Consider the following 24,377-nt stretch of genomic DNA (forward strand, 5'->3'; position numbering starts at 1 on the left):
AGAATAACACACACGGAGGTGTTGCTTAAGGTGTTCGGAGACATCATAAAACAAATCTACAGGCTAAAAAACAAACCTCAGATATTTATAAAAGCAGATATGCACACTGTTCTGGGGATTTGAGTTGTGCACAGGAAGTGCTTGGTTAAAGTGGGATTTGGGTATGTGTGTGTTGTTTCATTACCCCGTGTGTGGTTTTTTTTTTTTTTTTCCCCCAGTAGCATTTCTGGAAGCAACAAAATAATCAGGATGTTGCACCAGAGGCTTCATGACCCTCTTTACAATCTCCCTTGATAATGGCAATTAAAGTACTGGGTCATTGTGAGTGCGAAACAGGCAGAAAAGAAAGAAATCAAACCTTAATATAATCACAGCTAAAGAAGCAAGGACAGGATGGTGCGGCTGAGAAATCAGTATTCACAAGCGAATGCAGACAGACAGCATTTGGTTGCCCTTAAAGTATTTGCAAAAATCTGAGAAGATCTCGGATTGTAATGTTCTTTCAATAGAGTAAAAGAACATTACGCTTCTGCAGCGTGGTTTAAAAAAAAAAAAAAAAAAAAAAAAAAAAAAAAATCACAGATGGTGTAAAAAAAAGGCAAAAGAAAAAAAGGTCATAGCAGATATTGCATTATTCATGTTGATAATGTCATTATCATTGCAAAGTAAGGAAAAAAAACAGGTATGTCTTTTTCTTTGTCTCCATCACTCTTCAGCCGTCTTGACCTGAATTTTGATTCTCTGCTCGGAAGAAGACTTGTGTTGACTTGTTTGCTCTTCCGTCGCGTCCTGCGGTCATATTCAGCAAAGACAGAGGACACCGAGTGAGCAAAGGGAGGATGAATGGGAGAAGAAAAAGGCGGTGAACTTCTGACTCCCTTTCGCCACTCTTAATTAAGCCGGTGACCTTGCCGTCCACAAAAGCCTATTTCTAGACCACGCTGCCAAAAATATACCAAGTCGGCACAGTCACTTAGGGAGAGCGCAAGGCAGGGAGGGACGGATGGATGGATAGAAATAGAGAGCATGAAATAGAGAGAAAAAAAAAGAAATTAGGTTTGTGTGAAAAGGCCAAGGAGAAAAGTGAGAGAAAGAAAATGGAAAGAACGCAGAGATACCATAGACAAGATAAAAACAGTGATATGAAAAAGGTTCAGGGGAGGGAGGATAGGCTTGTGGGAAAGAGAGACATCATGTAGAAATGAAGATGCCTAAGAGGGTCAGGAAGGGGTCCTTCTCATATTAAAGCAGGATGTTAACAATGGCAAGAAGTGGCTCAACCTAATTACAGACAGGCAGCCTTGTGCGCTTCTCTCCCTGGGAGTTTCACACCAGTATCTCCCTCTTCCTCCCTCTAAATTTAGATAGAAGTTACAGGAAGGTGAGGAGAGGAGAAACTAAGGGTGTGCATGTGTGGATGAATTATCTCTGTGGCTGCGTGCTTATAATTACACCCCAGTATGGGTTAACGGTAATTAATTGTTTTAATTCTAGTTTTGGGGTCATGAAGGAGGGAGTTGTTTAATTGCAAGTTGTGCATCTGTAAATATTCTGACAGCAGAGCTGGCAGATGAAAAGAAGGGGTCAGCGTTGAAGTAATGGCGGATGGAGAATTCAGACGTCGACGCTGCCCACTCGTATGTTTATGGACTAATCTCAAGAGGACAGGCTGCCAAGGAAGCAATGAGGCCTAACTATCTGTCTGTCTCATAACGCAAACCTGACTCACCTCCTCCTGACCTCCTCCCACTCGCGACTATATCCCATTCCGACATCCGTATTCCACCCCATATCGCAACCTCTCGTTTTACCCAACGTTTGCCAACCTCTGTCACACCGTGGGGTACCGTCTCCTTGCTTTACATGAGTGGAACTGCCTCTCCTCCTATCAAGCATGGATAACTTTGCCTCTTTTCTTTTCAAAAACAACATGGTAACTTCAGGAAACAATTAAAGCAAAGCAATGGAGCTAAAGCCTACAATAATGGAGGCGCTGTGTAGAGAAAACAGGGAGGAGGACAAATAACGGTGGAGGGAAAGGGGGTCTTTTTGTGCAGCGGGAACGGCGATGAAGCTCTGTTAAATCAGGAGCGTCAGATTTGCAGTGGATGTATGAGGACACCAGCTGGCTGAAGGACAGAACTACACCTTGTAAAAATGCATCAGTGTTTCACCAAGCAAGACACATTTCAAAGATTTGTCATTTGCATTTTAATGTCCCATCAAAAAACAAAGCTATAATTCTGTTTCAGCTGAGATTTTGGGCTTTTTATAAATATTTGAAAGCAAATTATTTGTGTCTTAATATGAACAAATAAAGACAAATCTCCAGTATTTTATATTTTGTACAGCTCCAGGACAAGATCAGAGACATGGACATAAAGGTTTAAATATAAACTCTTAATGTTAAAGCAGTCAAGTTGGAACGAAGCTGAAAATTTCAATTTTCCTTCTCAAATCTGGCTCAACTCTCACTGCTGTTTTTAAGGCTATACATAAAACTGAAACATTGATTTTTTTTCCCCCTTCTGTACTGTTGGGACATACAAGAGAAGTGAAACCAAATCAAAACAGTCATTTTGCAGATCATAAAGCCAAAACGCAGAGATGACGGGAGATAGAAAAACACTCGATAGAAAGAAAACTTGCAGCTGCAGAGTCAGCTGTGTGGATTCACTAAACGGTGACCTCACAACAACCGCAATCTGATTCGCTGCTAAAGAAAGAAAGTAAATGGAAAGTTTTAAAGGGGTTGTTGTAATATTTATCATTATTCCTTTAATATGAATCCTATGTGTAAACATTTAAACACTTTCTGAGGGTTGAATCACAGGAACCAATTGATCATTGAAAAATATTCATTTGCTTGTATGAACAGTTATTATAAACTAGACTTGTGTAAAATATTTCATTTGGATCACGATGAATTGGTGTGAATTGGATTAAATCGTAAGGCCATGAGACTGATTGATGCTTTACGAAAAAAGCTGAATCTAATTAAGCTGATAATTCATTGTGTAAAAATGTGACGTAGAACAAATAAGTTCTGCAGAAACAAATGAGCATCAACATGAACAAAATTTGGTTGATTGGCCCTCTATGTGTTTGAATTGTCTTTTCTTAAATTTAAACCTTTTTTTCTTTTGTTTTTAATTCCCCAACAGATTTATTGTCCTGTGACGCTACCTGCACAAGCCTAATGTCAATTTAAATATTTGCATAAAGGAACGCTTGGCAAACTACGAAGCCATGCAAATACAACTATTCCATTGTTTTGTTCTGGTGATCAGATTAAGTCCCATCGCTTTGGGGTGCTACAAAAAGCATCAGCACAGACATCTTGGGAAAATACTGGGGATAATAAGTAAGTAGAGGAGCTTTCAGACTTGTTAAGACAGCTTTTCAGCAAGCTTCAGAGACACGTTGGGACAGACTGACTGACAAACTGATCCCCAATCCCAAAACCTTATCTCCCCTTTGGCCTCCTGTCCACCCTCATCCCTATTCCCTATCCAACATCCCCTCATCCCTTCACTTACTTTCTCCTCTCACTAGCCTTAAGTCTACTTTCTCCCCAACACACACACACACACACACACACAGACATGACACCACACAAAGACCCTGAGGACTACATCTCAGACCCGAAGCTCTCTCCAAAGTCAATCCCAGCGTTGATGAAATCAGGCGAAAGGAGTGATTGATCAGACGGATTGGAGAAAATGCTGCAGAGGGGGAGAAGTGAGACAGAGGATCTCGCAACTCTCCCACGCCATCTCCGCTACCCCCATGATGGCATCACCGCGGCCAGAGACCTTCAAACTGTGACTGCGATTAAGTGCGATTAGTTCAGTCTGGAGCTGACAGATCCCAGAGGATTGCGAGCTACGGAGGAGTTCTTTGGGTGTTGAAAGTTGGAGAGAAAGAACGAGCATGGGAATGTCTCAGTGTGTAGGCATTTTTGTTTTAATGAACAGACAGCGGAGGCAGAACAATATGATGCACAAAGCCAAATCAGTCTTCATCTCATGTTACAGCCCGAGGCGAAGCTTACTGCAGATGGCACCAAGCTTTTCCCAACTGATTTTACATTCCTGTCCGTTGTATGGTTTCACTCACAAACGTTTATGCAACGTTTAGCACTGCTTTTAATCACTACTTGATCTATAAATGCTCAAGTTCCATTTACAGATGATCAATTCTGCCTTTATGCATAAACACTGTGATGCAAGTAACTGCTTGTTTTATCTTATCCATGCAAGTGAATTATTATATTTTCACAAATATAAAGTTACTTTAAGTTTTACTGAGCTGTGACTGCTGTGTCAACTAGAACAATTTAAAGTGTGCAAACATATAAATGATGGCAGATTTATTAAGATTTGTTGAGGTTTAACATTTGCTCTTAGTGGAAAAGGGTCATTGTTGTGGTTGCATGGACACGGATATAATGAATTGGGGTTTTAGAGCACTTTGTATTTGTTTTAACATACAAAAACAATATTTTGGATTTGCTTTTGTGCTGAATGAAAATACTTTTAAGTTTCAATGGGGAAAAATCTGTTTGCTGACTTGGTCATTTCTAAAGAAAACACTTGAGATTGAGTGACGAAGCGAGTCTGGTCAGGGTGGGACACTGAATACATGTTCAAACTTTATCAAATAAAGAACTGATGTCCTTTCAAACAACATGCACTAATTAGACTCTTGGATATCTATATTTATCATGTATATAGACATGATTCATTAGATTTCTCTATAATCCATGTAAACACAAATATAATCAATTCTAGTAAGCTGAAAAACCAGAATACTGGCGTGCAACATAATCTGTGCAATTAAAAACTGCAATGGAGGAAAGTCTGCAAGCATGAGCCATAATGTGCTCACTTCCTGCAGAAAAAGTACAAGTGTTATGTCCAACTCCACTCAAGCACTGACTGAAGCATAAGATTTGTTTCAAATTTCTTTTCATTTAAGGTGCACTTTTATTAATTTATTCATTTTCCTAACCACTTAGTCCACATCAGGGTGGCGGCGAAGCTGGAGCCTATCCCAGCAATTAGCAGGCAAGGGTCATGGTACACCCTGGACAGGTCGTCAGTCCAACGCAGGTTGCTCTTTTTTTCTATGTTTACATTATTTTGGATGAATAAAATATCTGTAAATCCACCAATCCTGTTATCAAAAGCTATTGCTTGTTATCAACAAACTACTAAATAACCCCAACTACTAAATAAACATAAGTGAAATAGCTCTATAGGTGTGTTTGCTACTCGCTTACCGTCTGTGACCACATACATGGTAAAGCAGACAACCTCTTTGCTGGCTAGCGAGTTTATACGCAGGTACGCCAAAACTAATGAAGAAACACCAACATTTACAATCATGTGAAGCTAAATAAAGTGGTTTTCAGACATGCATTTTCAGTTGTATTTACCCGTAAATTTATAAACGGAAGCAAGATGTAAGAGTTTTGCCCTAAAGGTTGCTAAATCTGCTGTCAGATGGTTTTTCTTTTGTTGTTGTTGTTTGGTAGCTTTTTTTAAACAAACAATAAAAAAGAAGCGAAATTAACTAAATAAATCTCTTTATTGTAGTAGCTTTTAGATTATTTTGCTAGAGACAGTGAGGAAACCACTAATATAGTTCAGTTTAATTTGGTTTCATTTGTCCCTCTCATAATCCAACGTTTTAAAATCATGCTAGTATGAAGAAACGTCTAATTATGTGCAACATTTTCAGCATCCTTAGCAACATAGTTTGATCCAAGCTTTAATTAGCTTTAGGATATTAAGCTCAACAAGACAGATGTGAAGCATATTCACACATACAAGGTGTTGTCTTTTTATGGAAATATCTTTCCTTCAGTTTCAGATGATCTTGCAGCTCCGATAATTAGAAGATAATCAGCGCAACTCCTCTGAGATGAGGAAAGATGAGTGCAGATTTTGAAGCCGTATGCCATCATGGAAGCAACGTGAGATGCAAAAAAAAAAAAGGTATGTTCTGTTAACAGTAATGCCGTTTCTGCAGTCTGCACTTTGAGGGGAAAAGTTACATATTCATACTCGCATTTCTGAAACATTAAAACACTGAAAGATATTCTTGGAATCTTTTTCAACCCCCACGCTCACCCTGTGGGGGTGGTATAAGGTGGCAAGCAGGGGGTGCAGGGCCTCAGCTGGCCGCACAAAGCAGGGATGACAGAGATTGTGCTCAACCTTTCCATTCACCCAAAACATGATGAAGCATTCTGCTGTCTCATAGGGCAAAGTCACATTGGCAGGACTTTAAAAGTCTTTAAAAAAAAAAAGAAGTCTGAACAACAATCCCTGTTTGCTCACACACACACACACACACACACACACACACACACACACACACACACACACACAGACACACACATAAAAGCAAACTTTCATCTTCCAAACACTGTACTGCCAATGCCGACTGCGTGAAAGCAGTGCCTCGCTGGCCTGCCGATACCGCCCTGCAGTCGGCGGAGCATGTCCTGAGACATGGAGAAACAAATGTAATGGAATCAGAAAATGAGGGAAACGAAAGCGAGGCAGAGAAAGCGAGAGCGCGTGGAGGGCTATAATTAGCAAGTGATTAACGAGCAGCCATCAGACAAGTCCCACATCATTGATTGTGATGTTGTGCAATGCTGCTGCAGTGAAAACAAGCTGGCCCGAGGAGAGGGGGTGTGAGGTCACAGCTCACCCCCACAAACGCCACACAGGCAAACAAATGTGTCGTCTTCAGCTGCAAAACCCAGCAAGCAGTCGTTAGTGAGAACACACGAGTCGAACACATTGCCTCAGACCTGAGACGCACTTGTAAATAAACGGATTCATTCAGTCACCGTGCAAACGCTCCATGCGTCTTAATGTAGGCTGCTCGATTATGATAAATATTGAGATCTCAATTATTTAACATGATTATCCAGTATTTTTAAACAACGCTGCGCGTTGTGGTGTTCTCGACTCCGCGTCGTGCATTATAACCGTCTAATGCGCGGTTAATCCGCTTATATAGCAACTATTTTATGTTGGCCTCGATGTACGTTTTATGCCAAACAACCGCTGTCAGGCTGCAGCGCGTTTCTCTCATTCTCCTGTTAAAAGACAGCTGATCTGAACCAGCTGATTAACGCGTTGCTATGGTAACGCCTCGTAACAGAGGGAAATTACAGTGTTTAACTCACCGAACCATGTGTGCGTTTATATGAAAATAATGCAGCCAGTTCTCACTGACAATGGTATAAACCATGTTGTAGTGAACTTCCACAACCTACTGCAGTTATTCTACATCGACCTGCAGCCGGAGCCGACTGAGACTGGCCGCCTGGAAGTGCCGCTGCTCGGTCCTTACAGTAACTACAGAACAATATGTACCTTCAAGTCAGTCGTAAAAACACTAGAAAAGTCACTAATAAGTCCAGTAAAGGTTGCTAGATTTGTCGCTAGTCGCTTTTAACAAAAAACAGGAAAAAAAAACCAAAAACAAAAAAAACACCAGATTTAGCGAGAAACTCGCCAAGTTGGCAACAGTGTCTGAATGAAACCAAAGCGGCTGTGGGAGGAGTTTACAGCACAGCGCTGCAATGCCAGTGATGCTCGATTTGCAACTGAAGACATCAGAAGAGGAAACTGCAAAGAGAAAAATAATTGCACCCTTATTTTTATGATCGTTGAAAACCCAGATCGTAATTGAGATTAAAATTCCTATTAATCGCCCAGCCTTATCTTAATGTTTTTAAAAAGACCTTTCATGTCGATTTCTAGCATCAAACTGGCAACAAAAGGCTCTCCATCTTTACGTCGAAAAGCCTTTCCAGGCTAAACAACAGGAAGTAAGACCATCTTGCTTGCATCTAGATCTGCATCCTCTGCAGCTTTTGTATTTCTTCCCAGCTCCTATATCCGTACCCCGCCCTGACTCATCGCTCTCCTCCTCCCATGATGAGGCAAGGCAATGCTAAGCCAAATTCCAACTCCACTGTCACACAAAGAGAAAATGAAGAGGTGCACTGGGAGGTAGAAATGCTGAGGGAGGCAATAAGAGATGAGAGTCTTCCCTCACCCTAACTTTCCCTCCCTGTCGTTCTTCTCCTAGGGATTTGGTCAGGTGCCAACATCAATGTACTTTACTCTATGGCTGGGCGGGTGCAGAGAATGCTGGCCCGTCACGCTCGCTGCTCCGTCCTTGCCCCTGTTCTTAACTGTGCCAAGCTGATGATCATCATGAGAATGAGGGGGGAGAAAAGGTGCAGATTTCTCTCCCACAGAAAAAAAAAAAAAAAAAAAAAAAAAAAAAAAAGGGAAGAAACCCTTCTGTGTGACCATGCAGGCACTTAGCTCAGAGACCAGGAAGTAACGACCGAATAGTTCAAATGAAAACATTGCAGGCTTTAGCAATCATTAGCTTTTTATTTATAGGCGTTTTCCTCACACCTACCTTGTCGTTGTTGTAGTATGCCAGACTCTCGCCGTCAAACCTCACCCACCTCCTTTGGAAAACACAGTTTCTGCAGAGAAAGGGTTAAAAAAAAAAAAAAAAAAGGTGATATGAAAATGCATTTCAGGCACGGCCAAATTTGATCAAACTGAGCCAGTTTCCAGAGCGATAAGCTGTTGTGTTATGGAAAGTAAAAGCAGAGTCCCATAATGTGAAGACGGGGAAGCGGTAATCTGCTCTGTGCAGGTACTCATATTTCATCATGAGTGCCACAGATTCATTAATGTCAAGTGTCGTATCAACAGCTGTCAGTTATCATAATCAAAATAAATGGCTGTGTTCAGTTTGAATATTCAACAGCCTAAGGGCAATTTGCCAAACCCATGCAAATCTGGTGGTGAAGGAGACTTTAAAAAAAATAAAAATAGGAAGAAATGATTGATAGGTCGGGTTTCCAGTAACACTGATACATGCAGCACCCACAGACTCGGGAAAGAAAATCTCCTTTCACCAATAAAGTAAAACAAAGTAAAAGAAAACATATTGTATTGTGTGTTTCGGCAACACAAGGTTAACTCTCATTTTCCTCCCCTTTGGTAGAGTTATGCATGATACACAAATTGGCTTCAGGCATCTGTTTTCTGGTATCATTCAGCAGATTTAAATAAGCATAAAATACAGAAGATACACAGAAAAGCAGGGGAAATTGTAAATTAAATGAGTCTGTTGAAAGAAAAAGCAAGCAGTGGCTGCATAACTATGAGGTTGACTTTTCTGGTCATTTGAGATATAATTAGTTTTAAGGGTGACAATCAGCACATTAGCGGTCAGCACTGGAATATGAAGCGCAGACCATCAAAGTGGTTCAGCAGAGCATGAAAAATGATACTCAACTGGGATTTTCAGACAATTTAAAAGGAAAAATGGGCCAAATAGAACGCAGAAATGGTTAGTTACTTTTAGCACTGAACTTTTTTTTTATTTTTTTTTTTATTTTAAATAAGCCACGTGTTTACTATTCTGTTACTCCAGACACTTTAGATGCTGTTTGCCATAAAGCATTTAAGGCATCTAGTTTATCAAGGGGTATTGAAATATGTAGCTTATAGCTAGTGTATATACTGCACAATAAAATCTGAGGGGGGTGAAGATCCTGTCAACCATATTTATGTTTGTAATCTTAAATGTTTGAACACGACTAGTACAAGAGCACACACAAAGAACTAAAAAGGTACACAAAAAGGGTCCAGACAGTGATGGAAGACTGCTATTTATCAAGATGACTGTCAATCATCATTACTCAATAAAAAGAGATGGATGCACACAATTAATCCAGACTTGGTGAGCAAAAACAGATCACATGATGTAAAAGCAACAGATCCAGCTGCAACCGGATGCCATGTGGTCATAGAAGGGCAACTTCTGCGCATCTTTCTCAGTTTCAGAAGGCCTTAACGTGGCCTTTATCTAACCAACATCGTAACTAAGAAGTACATAGTTATTTCCACACTGCAAGATGCTTACTGGTGCAGTTTTAATCCATGCATGTCTCTTTTGCTCTGGAGGCCTGTTTTAAGGGCTTGTCTTCTTAAAATCCTGCACATTACACCAGAGAAATAACTTTATTTATATAGCACTTTTGGAAGCAAATGTTCCCACAGCAGCAAGAGCAGGTAAAAGAAAGAAACACATTGCTGTGATGTGAGCAGAGCAGGACGCGAACATTTACAGAATGTGGAGAAACTGGTTGTTTAACTCACCCTTGAGGCGACAGCTTGTCCAGCCAACCCACTTTGAGCACTTGCTGCTTGGGGGTTCCATAAAAGCATGCGTACGGCGAAATATCAGGCAGTGCGTTTGTGGTGACGCCCCCTAGAGCGTCTGCAGGCTCCGAGTAGAGGTCGCATTCCACCATGATCATGGATCTGTCGTCTGGACCAGAGCCTGCTGAACCGACAGCAACCGCTTCAGTGGACACAGCCAGACCATGGTCCATACAGGCCTTCGGCAGCAAGCTGGTGCACTCCTCCACTGTCGAGTACTCATCACTGCAGGGGTCTGGGACAGTTGGTGCTGGTGGACACTCCTTTTCCTTAGGGTTTTTCCTGTATTGGAACACATTGTATTATAAGTTCTGATATATTACCACTAAAAATAGAAAATTACAGTTTGCATAATCAGGGAAAAAAAACTCAGATATAGACAGATCTGATATTTATTTGTAATAACCAAAACCATGGTGATGACAGACTCTGCACTAGCTTCACACACAGTAAAAGCAATACTATGAGTCAGTTATCTACTTTCTTATCAAACTCGTCATAATTATAATTAAACGTCTCTCACAGCAGTGAGAGACTCATTGAGACAGTCTAAAAATCAATATGAAGTTTACTGTAGGAGCATTTTAAACTTTTAAAGGACGTGCAGTGTTGAGTTCTGTAAAACTAATCTAAGTTAATCACCTCTTTACATCTGGCTGCATAATTAGCTTTCAGACACAAAAGAGAGGTATTGATCTTCATATCTAAATGGCAAATATGAAGCCAATAGTTGTGTTTTCTAAAAACTGCTCAGTCTTTAGGAAGCCATACAATCCCTAAAGAGAAGCAGGAAATAATTAGTTCACCTAATTAACCCTGAATGCTTCTCTTATCTTACTGGTTTGTGATGCACTTTAAGAACTGTGCTGTATCTTCTGTTGCAAAGTAAAGTTTGACACAAGCTCTCATCGGCCCATCACATACGCTTGTGTTTATAGTTTTTAGAATCAAGAATAGCACGTTGCATACAGCACCTCTGTTTCCTCTTCTTCATCTTGGTTTTAAAGCACTTCTGCAAGCCTTCTTTAGTATCTCGGTCCTACGGAGCACAAAAGAGATTAGCATCAGTTGAAAACAAAGTGTCCATCTTTTACTCGGACACCGCTATTACATAGGTGCACTAAACTACGTTAACTTTAGTGGCTTGGTGACATTTTAATTAACCCCAGGGAGCAAACTGAAACAAGCACACTTTCCACTCTGCTATGTGTCCAGGCTGACATAATTAACACCAAGGACGAGTCTTGTATAGCTGTGGCTAAAACAGCAAAGATGGTGCTGAAGATATGAGAAATACCAGTTCCTCTTTGGTAGGCTGCTCGTCACTGCCCACGACTGAGTGTGTGAGTGTCGTCTTACCGGAGCAGCAGTTTCGGGGTTGTTGTACAGGAATTTTTCTCCATAAGGAGCGATCGGCGTCAAGGTTCTTTGAAGTGGAGCTAAAAAGGACACAGAAACAACACAATGGCGGTTCTGTCAAAGAGCTGAAACTTGGAGAGAAAAAAAAAAAAAAAACGCAGCATGAAGGCCTTAACGTGGTGCTTGAAAGTAAGCAGCTTAACCGGATTGTTCCAGTTAAACTCCAAATCGCTTAGATGTTATAGTGCTCTTTCATTAAACCAACTCATTGATCTGAATAAATGTGTCGGCTCTTGATCCATGCAGGCAAAAACTAATTAAATTTTTGCTTTAGCGTGCCTATCTCTCGGTCTCGGGCCCCTTCTTCCACACGCTAATGGGAGTGTGATCCTCCTCAGCCCGTCTCAAACAGACGGAGCTGCTGCCAAGACCGTTACGCCGTCTTCGTTCTTGCAGAAACTGTGGTGTGTGGAAGTAAAAGATGAAGGGGAAGAAGAGAGGTACTAGTAGACACTATTAGTCTGGAGGCCTGGGGCCACCCTGCGTGGGCTGCTGCCTGTCACTGTGAAAAATGACACTCCCCTCTCCTGAGGATTGTGAGGGCCTGAAGATGCTGCCATTGGACCTGACCAACACAGACACCGGTGGAGGGACAGATTTGCACTCAGACTGTACAGGAGATCAAAACACCCCTCACACATAGAGATGCCTCCAGACAAACCCAGACATAAAAGGATGGACAGCCAAACGAGCCGACCCGCACTCTACGCATTGAAATTTACGACTTTTTAAAAAAAAACAGACACACCAAACAATGCTGGCCATTAGGGAAGGGCATAAAGAGCACATGCTGGCTTTGGGAAGCTTTACGAGGTCGGTGCACTTGATGATAGAATGCACTCCGACACGGCGGCCCCTCTCCACGGACAGGCTTGGTGGGCAGATAGTGACCATCAATCATCTTCTATCAGCCGACCTTCAGGCCCCTCACGAGTCTCCCCGAGGGCTGCTGAACGCCGCTGTACTCTATTCCTGTCTGACTCCCTCTGCTCTTCCCTCAATGGCTTCTTCTCTGGCATCTGCCTTTGTTTCTCTCAGATGCTCCTTTATCTGCTCCTGAACAGACTCTGTCAAGTTGCAGTCCGGGTAGTGACTGAGATGCAGCCTTCAGCACAAAGTTAGCTGAGATGTTTGTTCTGAATGGGCCGCTCTGTTTGTTTCCATCTATTACTTGTTTCTAACATGCATGATAAATACGGAGGATGTAAAACACTCATGAAGTGCATCCAGATTAGTCAAACCATTTTTTGTTCCCTGAATTTACCAGATAGCAGACTTAGAAATACAACAGAAAATTATTTTGTTTCCTCTTATTCCAAGTGGAAAAAGAGAAAATGATCAACGCAGTACTACATTTTATCATTGCAGATGCAATTGGAAACATAAATCTGCAGTTGCATAGATACACAACAGCCTTAATTGTAGCATTAGCCAGTAAACAAGCAAAAGTTATGAAAAGGAAAGTCTGTTAGACATTTTTGGAAGTATACAATATGTACATAAACAGCAGATCTAACAGGAGGTGGATGCAAATGCACTACATCACAAAAAGACATTATAGGCACAAAAAAAAAAGGCTAAAACTGTGATTTTTCCATAGTAGAAGTTATATTTATTAGTCATCGTGATAACAGAGGGAATATTGCATATCCTTCCTGTATTTTAAATTAAATTAGAAAGGAAACTGTTCAACATGCCTGCTCTGGAGCAGGGACGTCTCAGTGGAAAGGAGTACTAAACTGATATAGATTTTGTCTGTCCAGTCCAGTTTGGCTGGTAGTTTGCTGTGTGGTTAATTTAAGTCTCCTTCAGGGCCAACGAGATTAAATAGTCTCCACTTCGTGTATAAGAGAACTAGTCTTCATGTCAGTTTCTTTTTCTTTAATGCCTCTCACCTCACTTCCTCTCTCAACGTGCCTGCCCTCACATCCTCTACTTCCAACTCTGGTGGGACAGACTAAGACACAAATAGAAGAATCGATTGCATGCAAATGAGGAAGTGAGAAGAGGCAGCAAGCTAACTCACTAAAGTATGAGAACAAGTTTGTTTCTCAGTAGATATAAACAGAGGTGTATAAAAGTAAAAGTAAATATAAAGTAGAAGTCCTGCCATGTTTTTGGATCTACCGATGCTTTTAGAACAGGTGTTTTCACTAACAAGCTTCACCTTGCAGTGGAGCTGAGGTTATCAAATTCACCTGGTTTAGTGGCTGGTTGGAAAGAGCTGCCGGACAGGACTTCTACTTTCTACTTCTACTTTATACACCTCTGGATATAAATGCATGAACATGCATTTATATCCTTCTATGACAATGAACTCCACTGGAGCGACATCTTGTCATTGCTGCCATTTTGGCTCAGGGAGTCAAGAGTACTAATCGTCCTTGCTGATTTGTCATTGTCATTTCCTCATCTTACTGTAGTTTAGTGACTTCCATTTGACATATATTTAGAAGAAAAAAAAAAGACAGTGCTGTTCACTAAGGCTGTGGGATATTTTTTTTAAACCAAATCCGATTTTAATCGATTTATTTCCCCTTACTGTAAAGAAAAAATAATAATAAATTACAAACGTCAAATTATTCTTTTTCAATAGTGCTTTTATTGCAGTCAGCCTTGGAGTTTACCTAAATTTAAAGTGAAACTAAACAAGCTGTTAAACAAGATTGTAAAAAGAGATGCAGGCGCTGCCACTGTAAACATGATGAGAAACATGTTTGTACTTAGTGCGTTTCCACTGTGAGGTAGTTTTTAACTTTTGATCATACATTTAGGCCTGACTTGTGTAACTTTATTAATAATAAATTAAAGTACCTCCTCTTGGAAGAAAAATAATGATTCCTTTTAGAGTATTTTGACATTAAACAACCAAAACAATTTCCCACATTGGCAATGAGGGAATAAAAATGAATGTTTCTTTACACTTAACATGTGTTTTGAAAAAATTTAACCCTTTGATACAAAATACTATTTTTTTTTTAAAATCCCTGAATGTTAATTAAAGCTATATTTCTAACATACATGTATTATTACATTCTTGCCGTTTTTGTGTTTGATTTACTTATTTTTGGCAAGAAAGACGAGCCTGTCAGCTGCATCTGGCTTCAGACCCCTGTGGCATGTGACAATGCCCACTCCCACACTGAAAACCCTGCGTTTCCATGACACCTAGAACTCTGCAAAAACTAAATATCGCTGTAAAAACCCGCTGCTATAAAAGTTTTAACGATGTCAAGAGGCGGTTTTTCAGACATTTTGATATAGAAATATATTGCAGGAGTGTAATGGAAACACTTTTTTTTTTTGCCTTTCTCCCAGACGTAACGTGGGGGTCGTGACCTGTTAATTCCCGGTTAAAGATGGTTCGGTGTGGAATAAACAACAGCGAATTTCAGAGTTTTAGAAAAGAAAGTGAGGGAGAAAAGCTTTGAAAATCTGAAGCAAATTCTTCGCAGCAAGTAGAAAACCCTAAAATAACGCTACGTGCCCACTTTGCATTGCACCGCAATGTTTGTAAAATCTCACGAGAGAAACGGGATTTTACGAAACGTGATGCTAATGTGCTAAACGTTGTTCAGTGGAAACACCCACAAATCACAGTTGCTGTTTGTCGAAACGTACAAATATTGTTTTTATTTAGCAACAAAATGTAATAGAAACGCAGACGGGGCACTTGTCTTCATGCGTTTCTGTCGTAAACCAGCGGGAGTGCGCAGACGTCACTGTAAGGTACGGAAGCCCAAAAGGTGATGGTGGGACAAAAAAAAAAAAAAAAAAAAAAAAAAAAAAAAAAAAAAAAAAAAAATCTTCATAAGCAGCTAATTCGAATGAATCGATTAAATTGAAAATGTTGGAAATTTAACATCTTACAACAAAAACATGTAGAGACTCCAACTTGTAAACAAAAGATAAATAGAAATAGGTATTTTTACAGTTTGTTATACATCTCTGGGCAGCGTGGTGGCATAGTGGTCACTGCAGCCTCACAGCAATAAGATTGTTGGTTTGAGCCTCGGCTGAGGGGAAGTTTGAACGATGGCCTTTCTATGTGAAGTTTGCATCTTCTCCCCATGTATGTGTAGGTTCTGTCTGGGCACACGGGTTCCTTCAACCCACAATGCATGTTATGTAATTGCTATGATTCACTTCTCCCATGCAAGTAACTTTGGACAAAAGCATTTGCCACATGACTGTAGAATGGACTAGAATATCCCATTGTTGGCTGGCATCACTGCCTGGGCTGAGCGTCCTGAATGAAAGGATCCATCGTATACAAAACAAACTAATTATTAACAACTGAAATTATGCATATGCAATGAAAATGGATCTTTTTTGTAATTGTGCCACCTTTCTTTCATGTTTTTTTTTCTTTTTTAATTCATATTTTACATTAGATCCTATTTAAATCAAATCAAATTTAATTTATGAAGCACTTTCAATGCAAAAGTAGCAGAAAGTGCTTTACATAAAAAAAGACATTTGGTACATGAAAAACTAGTTTTTACACCCAAGTATGAAGCTACCTTTTAAAAACACATACCTGATAATAATCTCACTCTCTTTCAAATGCACTCAAACACACACACACACACACACACACACACACACACACACATACACACACACACCAAGCATCCACTGACTATGACTCTGCTAACACCACCACAACAACCACCAACCGCCTCCCTGTCCTATTTTTGTATTCTAACCTTTACCTTCTGTCTCTTTAACTGCATATAAATGAGGAAAAAACCAGCTGGTCTGACGTTGCTGTGAGAAGATGATGAGCCAGCCCACTCGTGACTACAGAGGCTGTGCCCCATGAAACCTCCCAGATCATGGCAGGCCATGGTCCACTCCACAGCCATAGTGCTGCACTGCAGGTCCTCCACAGTAACCCGGAAAAGGGCGATCACCATGGCAACAACCCTACGGACCCAGTAGGTATAGCCGCCGGCATGTAGGATCCCCATGAGGAAAAACACTGGAGTTGAAAATCTTACACAATAAGACCAAATAATAGTAACATATAAAAATGATGAATAAATGAGTTTATAAAAACCAATTTGCCTTGGGAAAACAATCTGGAAAGCCCCATGAATAAGTGGTATTTAAAATAAAATTAAAACTGTATGATTAACAAATGAATAAATGATGATAAATCAATAAGATAAAAAAAAAGACTAAAATTAAACCAAATAAAAGCTAAGCTATAAACTAAGATAAAAATGTAAGTCCTGAGCCTCCTTTTAAAAACCTGAACCGTCTCTGTAGCTGTGAGGTTCTCAGGCAGTCGGGGGTCATAGTGGAGACACGAGGCCTCGCCACAAGTCTTGGTTCTGACTTTGGGAACAACTTAAAGACCAGCATCAGAGGAGCTCAGAGTCTGCATCAGGGTCTCGTATTCTAAAAGCAGGTGATGAATATAAAAAGGCACAAGACCATTAAGACATTTATAAACAGATCAATTTGCCCCAGTTGAGAAACTCACAGGGAGCCAGTGCAGCGATTTTAAAACAGGTGTAATATGTTTTCGCCCTCTGGTTCTTGTCAGACCTCCTGCTGCTCAAGTAACTGTGGATTACAAATACTCTTTTTGGGAAGAGCAGAGAGCAGGGCATTACAACGGCTATGGTCACGTGATGTTTTTTTAAATTCAGAATTAATAATTCGGAATTAAATAATTTGGAATTGACGTATACTCCTATGAGTTTACATTAAAATAATAATTCTGAATGAAATATATGAATTCTTATATGAAACACGTACCCACTTAATTCCTCTTTAGAGCGGCGAGTTGGTAAGGGTTCTGATTGGACAGAGGATGCACGTGACGAATGACGTATACCGGAAATAAACAAAGTTGACCCTCTGCTTCTCATCTTTTCAATCGTAACTTGTAAAAACTACATAATAAGTAGCAGTTTCACTCATATTTTTATAATAATTTGAAGTACCAGCTCAGCACGAGCATACTACTTCACTTTTTGCAGCAACTAAGAAGGAGAAGAAAGACACACCACCGAACACGGGAGGCAAAACAACGCACGTCCGGAATTAACTTAAAGCGGAATGAAGGTTTCCATGACAGAGGAAGTAAATAGTTCGGAAATAAAATGCAAAATAAACCAGCCACTTACATCAGAATTAAGTTTAATTCCAGAAAGAAATTTGCATTGGGAATTAAGTGTTTACATGGTCATTTTTCATCAAGTCAAAGCAGAATTTGATTCAGAATTAAACAGGAATTAAAACTCCCACATAAAGGCAGCAATTGATCTAGCCTGCCTAAGGTAAAAGCATGCATCGGCACCTCTGTATTGGGAGGAATGGGTGAACTTCGGCAAAGTTTTAATGATGGTAAAAGTCCTGTCAGTGTGACATTTGTAACGTGTGGAATTAAATCCTGCTCAGAATCGAAAAAATTATCATTTACTGGTAAAACCCTAGGTTTAATAACCTAAAGAAATAATTGGATTAGAAATCAAAAGATGAATTAACTGGGTAAACAAAATGGATAATCAATAAATTGATCAATTAAAAAAAATCATTAGCTGCAGCCTTATTAGTATATTTAAGATGCATTTTACTTTGTATAGTAGTTTCTGATTGCCAACTTGACTGGTCAAGTCCTTCATGTGAATTCTCTCCTCAGGCTCTGCCCTCTGACCAATCAGTGATGTGGTTTCTTTTTCACCAACCATCAGCAAATCAAGCTGGATCCATCGGTATTCACATGATGTGCACAGTTTGTTGCCTACCTGAACTTGGGATACAACTGATCCAATTGCCACGAAATGTTTTTGACTTTAACACTGTTCCCTTACAAACCTGCAGTCTGCCCATGATTCGACTCAGACAAAGCCTTCTACATTGCTCTGACATTGTCCTTTAGGTCTGATGTCACATTTTTTCACTATTACAGGGCTCCAAATAAACTTTTTAAAGGGATACCATTTAACTTTTGGCCACCAGGGGCAGCGGCGAGCAGTTTGCTTTGCTGTCTGAAGATTCTCGTTGCTTTGGTCGACTATAATAGCAGAAAATAAACAAGAGGGGAGGAAAAGACAGAAAAAGTCCCAAGTGTCGGACCATTTCACACTCAAAAGGGCAGAAAACGTAGCAATATGTGTACTGTATAGCTTGTTACAGCTGCAAGAACATGAAAAAACTTTTTTTCATTAGGTCCATATATACTCCACGAGAAGCAGGTCTGCAGCAGGGGAGGGATCGCTGTGGGGGGGGCGATTTCTGCTTTAATGTGTAATGAACCCGATTGTTACCTCCGCCAAGGAGGTTATGTTTTTCCGTCTTTTTGCTCAAGATAACTTAAAAGGTTACAGACAGATTTTTATCACAATTTCAAGAGTTGTTGGAAATGTGAAAATGAAGAACTGATTAAAACGGATCACCATTTGGATCCAGGAATTTTTTTAAAGGATTCTTTAACATTGTGTTTGGCGGAGGTTTCCACTCTCAGAGGGTTTTTCTAATTTCATATTTAGTAACTTCGTCTGCAGAAGGGCAGGTTGTGCACGCGGCTGGGTCCGAGTGTTTTAATGCCACATGTCAAAATGTTTGTATTTTCTCACCACCTCGATCAGCTGTTTTATCAAAACAATCCGTTTTACCTGCAACAGCACAAACGCGGAAACAACAACTCCGCTTCATGCTTTCTCTGTGTTAACGACGCCCACCTCACATGTCCGACCAATCACACGATACTTCCTAGAGCCCTGCAAGAAAAAAGTTCTGCCAGCCCGAAGTGTCGAGAACGGTCTTCAAACGTGTCCACGAGAACAAAATGACGTCATTTTCTTCTCGGAGCCTCGAGAACAAGAAAAAAGTTCTCACTTCTCGTGGAGTATGTAACAAGCTTAAAGCAGGTCTTGTATACAATCAAAGCGTTTCAGGTGCTGGAGCACCTGAAACGACAACACCTCAACTTCACCGCTCCAAGCAAAGAAGCTTCTGCAAGGTCGGCGATATTTAAGATTTCTGATGTATATCAACAACACCAGCGCCTGGTTAAATGTACAGTATTATAACTTGTGATATTAGTCAGCAGTGACGAGCATGGTAAGTTGTAGGCTACTCATTCACAGGAGCAGTCTTGTAATCCATCCCTCATCTGTCTCTCCGGTACACATGCAGAGTCCAAGTGCATGTTTTAGGCATTGTGTGATGGCAGGCATAGCCTCTGTCGCTGCGCAGCAAACTTTTGTTCCGTATTTAACAGACACACTTTTAACAGGCGTGTCATCAATGAGAACCTAGGCTAGTTCTTAGATACTTTGGACACGTTTACAAGCCTGTCCTTCAACATGCATTCTTCTTTTAAAAGGTGGGAATTTGCAATTGGTTGAGAATTTTTTTCTCTACACATTGAGCGCGTGCACAAACACGTCGGCTGCACCAAAGTGTCACATTTCAAAACACATTTTCCTCATGCATCAGGTAGTAACAACACATGCAACAGCTTGACAAATATTAATTTCTAGATTTACTTTGGCTGAGTTTCTAGTATTTTTTTTACAAATTATTTTTTTGCCCCACGGTATATCACAGCGGCGCATGGGCAGCTTTGTCCGGACACATCCCCACAGCACTGTGGAAGAAGCTGAAGCAGTGGATCTTAACTAAGGAGCTGACTCAGATCCTTTAACCGTTCGAGGGGACAACTTTGTTCCTGAGTGGGGAGCAATATGTGACCCTGTCTATGCTCTCTCAGCTGGTGCAGACCCTTAAGAAAACCACTTTGGAGTTTAGCTTGTGAATCTGCACCAGTGAGGGCATTTGAAGGCAGTGCAGCTGAGCAGATCACTGGCAGGTGGGAAGACTTTGGTTGCATTCCAATCTGGTGACCCCAACCCTGACCTTGTTTCAGCTGCCTTGGACCCCGCGTAAAAAAAAACTATAGTTCCTGCCTTCTGAAGAGTCATTTAAAGTGGAGCACAATTCAATCAATGGCACTTATTGTCAAAAGGCAAGGAAGATAGGCCAATGAAAAGGGAAATGCATCTACCGCAAACACAGACGACCAACCACCTTCTTAAATCAAAGGACCAGCTGTCAGTAAACCTTACCTCTGATCATGTCAACATGCTGACCTTTTTGTTATTTTAAAGGCTGGCAGATGCATTGCACGCACATTCATATTCTCTCCCCCCCCCTCTCAAATTAGAGGACAACACACACACACACACTTTGGGGCAGGTAGCCTAGACCGTACACTGAGTAGTTCAATGTTTTGTTTTTGTACAGAAGGAGCTCCATTTCATTTTCATAAACATACATGTTTACTTCTTAATCCTAATGGATTAGGCTGCTTTGAATTTCTAAATTGTACTTTGAATGGCTGACTGCTGAATTGTTTTTTTTTCCCCATCACATTGCAAAGATTTCTTGTCATCGTCTTAGATTAAGATTGTAATGTTAAATTATATTATTACTGCACTAAATGGCTTACTGTTGAATAGTATTTCATTTTTTAGTTATAATCCAAAGATTTATTTTTATTCTGTTATTGATGTATTATTGGCTTAGTTCCTAAGCTTGTAATAGTTTAAACATTTAAAGTTGTGAAATAAAAAAAAGCTTTTTTCTGAGGAAAAACAGCAATTGTTTGCTCATTTTTAAAATGCCTCTCATGTTGCATTGTGCACAATTGATTTATTTGTTTAAAAACAAAAAAGTATTATCATTAGAGTACTTGATTACTTATAGAAATAATCGACAGAGTACCCGATTCCAAAAGTACTCAATAGTTGCAGCTCTATTCACCAAGACTTATGTCAATAACGTATTGTTCTGTCAATAACATATTGTTATAAAAACAGCATTAGCCCCTGGCTTCTTGGACATTTCCATTGTACTGCTTTCTATTGAACAGCATGTGAAAACCATTAAACTAAACCAGGCCATTGCTAATCATTCTGTTACTTCTTTGATGTTTACAGGAATTACCGTAATTTCCAAGCTCTAAAATATTGACAGTAAGGTGTACCTTCACCAAGTGTGCAGCAGCTTTATTTCCTTCAACAGCGACATTGATTACATTTACTTTGAAGGCTGCATCATATGCTTTTCTTTGTGTGTTTTTTGTGTTTTCCATGATTTAAATCATATGAAAAAAATAGCATGATGAAATGATGGTCTAGGGAATGCATTTATTTTATGCAAACCAGCCCAACGTGCATGAAATGTTTTTTGGTTTTTTTCTTTATTTATCTCAAACACATACAATGCAAAACAAGGATGCAAATTTGTGTAACATTATACCTTGTTTAAGAAGGAGCAGAAGGAAGCCCAAGGCTTCAAATACTACTCCTTATATACAGTCTTTAATTTACACAGTTATATGACTATATAGACAGTTTACACACTGAAAGTCATCAGCCAGATGGCAAAATTTAAAGCAGCAAAATAAATCATGAATTTTCCTCTTTTTTATATTTATCCAATAACAATTTCTTATTTTCAATTTCTTGTACATTCTTTCAAACTGAATATTAATATTACATAATTATAAATCATTACTTAGTCCATTCCATAAGGTTATTCCATAAATGGAAACATCTGCGTTTTAGGGCGGTGCGTGCATATGGTTTCTGTAACATAGCTTTACCTCTCAGATTGTACACAGCAAATCTGTCTTTAAATATCTTTTGTATATTATAAGTAAACTTTTTACTTTGACCATAAATGGAGCTATTTTAAACTGAATCAAGTCACAAAATCTGAGGCAACGTACTTTCAAAAATAAAATGTTTAGGGAGTCATGTTAGCTTTTGTCTATAGCTGATTAGCTTCAACTAGTCACATTCAGCTTCTACTAAACATAGTTTTGAATGAAAGCTAGTTGAATGAAGTACATCACATTTGTGTGCATTTGCAAAAGAAGCAAAGAGCTAACTTACCAGTGTAGTAATAGACGCAAACAGAGAGTGGGTTTTGTAACCACACTATTCTTTCATCAAACTCCAGCAAGTGAATTCTTTGCCAAGGACGACTTCCTTTCTCTTCCTCACAAACAGTTTTTACCTTCTTACTTTGTTCAGCCATGACTAATTTCATTTGGAAAAAGTAGCAGAGAGCACAACCCTCTGTGTTTATGGAAGGGGAGACGTAAAGCAAAGCGCCCCAGGTCACATGATCCCATGAGAAACGGACCGGTCCTGTAAAGTTACAATGTCTAGTTTCTGAAGACAGCAGGCCCCTTCGAAGCCCGTAACATGTATACTGACCCCTGAAATCCACCAATATTATTTAAATTAGGCTAACATTTGAGACAAAAATTACATGGTATCCCTTAAAGAACAGCTATATTTAGGTGAACAGTAGCTAGAAGTGGATTTAATGGAACCTGGCGAAGCAGCGATCCGCAACTCCAGTCCTGAGTATCCACTATCCTGAAAGCCTGATACAACATACCTTACCCAAATTCATAGGTCAGTAGAAAACATGTGCGGAGCTCTTTAGTGATACATTTAATTTGAATCAGGAGTGTTGCAGCAAGGAAACATCTAACACTTGCAGGACAGTAGACAGTGTAAATTACGTTATGTGCATGTTATGTGTGCACAGTGGTTATGTCCAATCACAAAAAGAAACACAATTTAGATGGAAAGTATTTCCAGACAGAACTGCTTTAACAGAGCAGCGAATATACAGCAAGCCATTCGGGATTATGCAGGTTTCTCACTCTATAAAAAGGCTTATTTGCCGCTGCGGGGCTGTTGAAGGAGAACTACAGAAAATGTTCACTAAATGAGATTTTACACGAGGAAAACAAAAAGCCCTTTTTTGAAAGGAGAAAACAAGGTGTTCAAATTAAAATTCTGACAGCCTCCACTCACAAGTTTCAATTGAAAAACAACACTGCATTGGGTTTTTTTTTTGGGTATACAAGGTCTCGTCTTGGAATAAACTCTTCAACGCGCTTGTAAAATCATATGTCAAATAACGCCTTGCTAGGCCTTGTGTGAAGGGAATTTGTGCTCGCTAGTCAAGACTTGTGCTCCCCATGTCCCTGCACTGGGACCTCCTTGGCTTCTTCTCCTCCTCAATCTCTCTCAGCCTGTTTTGCATCCATCTCCTCCTCGTTCCGCCCAACCCACCTTACCGTCTTGCTTTTCAATCTAGTCTCGCTGTTTGTCTCGTTTCAGATGGAGAGGAAAAAGAAAGTTGGGAAAACAGGCCTATCAAGAGACTACAACAGTGCAGCAAAGGCAACCAGCAGCAAAGAAGTAGAGGACAGGGTGGAGTGCGGAGGGAGAAGAGTATGTAAATGGAAAAGAAATAAATAGACATCGGTTGATGCGTGGGACAGTGGGGTCATAAAATAACGCCCCAAAAAGACTGCTTGTGATGTTAAAGCATCAACTAATCCAAAGAAACTACAGCTAACTCAGATGGTAAGGCTGAACAAGCCAAATAAATTCAGCTAAGGAAGAATTCAAAAACATATTTGCTCTGGTTGTTCGACATGTGTATTGTTAGCGAAGTTAAACAACTAAAAAACTTTGGAAAGCTGTGCGACAAGAATACATAGGGTCTCCCAGAGGGACAAGATGTGAGAGAGCATATTCCCTGTGAGAAGAATGCTTGAAACAAGGGTGCCGGCTTTTCCCATGACACAGCTTCCGAACACCCCCACCACAACCGCGCGCT

At 40.1% G+C, this 24,377-nt stretch overlaps 1 protein-coding gene across 1 annotated transcript in view; it reads right to left on the reverse strand.

The window, feature by feature from the left end:
* The window catches only part of arap2 (ArfGAP with RhoGAP domain, ankyrin repeat and PH domain 2), a gene marked incomplete at both ends in the record, with an annotated part of 152,009 nt that overhangs the window by 124,341 nt on the left and 3,291 nt on the right, over window positions 1-24,377 (reverse strand). Inside the window, 4 exons of the mRNA XM_079257781.1 lie at window positions 8,464-8,533; window positions 10,224-10,568; window positions 11,261-11,325; window positions 11,646-11,725. Of these exons, the coding sequence (XP_079113907.1) occupies window positions 8,464-8,533; window positions 10,224-10,568; window positions 11,261-11,325; window positions 11,646-11,725 (560 nt within the window). The remainder of the gene's footprint in view (window positions 1-8,463; window positions 8,534-10,223; window positions 10,569-11,260; window positions 11,326-11,645; window positions 11,726-24,377) is intronic.

The sequence above is a fragment of the Telmatherina bonti genome (genome assembly GCF_933228915.1).
Source record: "Telmatherina bonti genome assembly, chromosome: 18".
Lineage (NCBI taxonomy): Eukaryota > Metazoa > Chordata > Actinopteri > Atheriniformes > Telmatherinidae > Telmatherina > Telmatherina bonti.